This window comes from Acanthisitta chloris, unplaced genomic scaffold (genome assembly GCF_000695815.1).
Source record: "Acanthisitta chloris isolate BGI_N310 unplaced genomic scaffold, ASM69581v1 scaffold22703, whole genome shotgun sequence".
Taxonomy (NCBI): Eukaryota; Metazoa; Chordata; class Aves; order Passeriformes; family Acanthisittidae; genus Acanthisitta; species Acanthisitta chloris.
Window position 1 is genome coordinate 623 of NW_008663552.1, and position 2309 is coordinate 2931.

General features: G+C 52.3%; 1 protein-coding gene across 1 annotated transcript; it reads right to left on the reverse strand.

Annotated features, from left to right (window-relative positions):
* Positions 1-1396: 1396 nt before the first annotated feature.
* Positions 1397-2074, reverse strand: LOC103798756 (noelin-2; the record flags this gene model as incomplete). Its single annotated transcript, XM_009071038.1, has 1 exon — positions 1397-2074. A coding segment is annotated over one exon (678 nt), but the record flags the coding sequence as incomplete, so codon positions are not given.
* Between the last annotated feature and the right edge of the window lie 235 nt (positions 2075-2309).

Genomic DNA, 2309 nt, shown 5'->3' on the forward strand with positions numbered 1-2309 from the left:
GAAAAAACCAAAAAAAAAAAAACCAAAACCAAAAAAAAAAAAAACCAAACCGGGAGAGAAAACGGAGCCCAAACCTCAAAAAGGTCCAAGAGCCTTTTTTATTTGCTGTGAAAATCGAGCGGAAAAGAGCCAAGGCCGAGCCCAGGAGCTCCGAGCGCCGGGAACGGAGAGGGGGAGGAGGGAAAAGAGGAGGAGGAAGGGCAGGGGGAGGAGGGAGAGGAGCAGGAGGAGGGAAAAGAGGAGGAGGAAAGGGCAGGGGGAGGAGGGAGGAAAAAGAGAAAGAGGAGAAGGGAAAAAGAGGAGAAAGAGAAGGAGGAAGATATGAAAGAGGGAGGAGGAGGAGGAGGAGAGAGGAGGAGGAGGAAGAAGAGAAAGGAGAGAGAGGAGGAAGAAAGAGGAGGAGGAAAAATAGGAGGAGAAGGAGCAGAAAGGAGAAAGATGAGAGGGGAGAAGGAAAAAGAGGAGGAGAAGGAAGATAAGAGAAAGAGGAGGAGGAGGAAGATAGGGAGGAGGAGGAGGAGAAAGAGAAGAGGAGGAGGAGAGGAGAAGGAGAAAGATAGAGAGGAAGAGGAGGAGGAGGAGGAGGAGGAAGATAAGAGAAAGAGGAGGAGGAGGAGAAAGATGAGAGGAGGAGGAGGAGAAGGAGAAGAGGAGGAGGAGGAATGGGAGAAGGAGAAGTAGAAGGAGAAGGAGAAGGAGAAGGAGACGGAGAAGGAGAAGGAGAAGGAGGAGGAAGAGGAGGAAGAAGAGGAAGAGGAGGAGGAGGAGAAGGAGAAGAAGGAGGAGGAGAAGGAGAAAGAGGAGGAGGTGGAGGAGGAGGAGGAGAAGGAAGATGATGATAATTTCACCTGGTAATGAGAGGAGGAGGAGGAGAAGAGGAGGAGGAGGAGAAAGATAAGAGGAGGAGAAGGAGGAGAGGAGGAGGAGAAAGATGAGAAGAGGAGGAGAAGGAGAAGAGGAGGAGGAGAAAGATGAGAAGGAGAAAGATAAGAGAGAGAGGAGGAGGAGGAGAAAGATGAGAGGAGGAGAAGGAGAAGAGGAGGAGGAGGAGAAAGATAAGAGGAGAAGGAGAAAGATAGAGAGAGAGGAAGAGGAGGAGGAGAAGGAGGAAGATAAGAGAGAGAGGAGGAGGAGGAGAAAGATGAGAGGAGGAGAAGGAGAAGAGGAGGAGGAGGAATGGGAGAAGGAGAAGTAGAAGGAGAAGGAGAAGGAGAAGGAGACGGAGAAGGAGAAGGAGAAGGAGGAGGAAGAGGAGGGAAAGGTGAGGAAAAAGAGGAGGAAGAAGAAAGAGAAGAAGAGAGAGGAGAAAGGAGGAGGAGGAGAAAGAGAAAGAGAAGAGGAGGAGGAGGGGAGGAAGTCTCCCCCCGGCGAGGCCGAAGCAGAGCGAGGGGCTGTGTCACAGCTCTCCAGACGTCTTGATGACGTGGAAGAGGGTGACGTTGTAGATGACCTGGTGCCCGTTGTTCCAGGTGTACAGGACCCTCTCGCGGGGATTGTAGTCCAGCATGGAGATGTGGGAATACTGGTTATGGAAAGGAATATCTGTGTACTCATAGCTGGAAGTGTTTGTGTAGTAAGCAAAGTAGATCTTGGCTCCAGCCAGGTGAGAGTTGGTGACGTAGAGAGTCCCACAAATCATGAAGGATTCTCCGGCACTTCTTTTGGGATAACCCGTGTCCCAACTGCGCAGCACTTCCAGGCTCTGCGGGTCCACGCGGCTCACCACGATGTTCCCGGCGTGCTGGTTACTGGTGTACACTGCCCACAGCCCATTCTCATCCACCATGAAATCGATGTCAGAGAATCCTCCCCAGGAGTAAGGGAAGGTGTTGTTGTAGCCGGCGCCGGAAAGGCTCCGTTGCACCAGGACGCTCCGGGAACGGAAGTGATACTTGACCGCGATGTTGCTCTGGTATTTGTTATAGTACAGGGATCCGTTGTAGACCACGTGGCCTGTCCCAGCCCAAGGGTGAGGCAGGAGGTGTTGGACGAAGTTCTGACCCGTCACGAAGTCGTTGAGGGTTCGGAATTCCAAGACACGACGACCTTTGTAGTATCCGTCCATGTACCACACCTGGGGGCAGAGGGAGGGAAGGGGAGCAGGTGGTGTGGGGGGTGGGCACCAGTAAGGAAGGGGGTTTGGAGGGTCTGCCAGGTGGGTTTAAAGCCCTTGGAGATGGGTTCAAACCACATGAGTTGGAATCAAACCCCTTGAGTTGGGTTCAAACCCCTTGAGTTGGGTTCAAATCTCCTTGAGTTGGGTTCAAACACCCTTGAGATGTGTTCAAACCCCTTGAGATGTGTCCAAA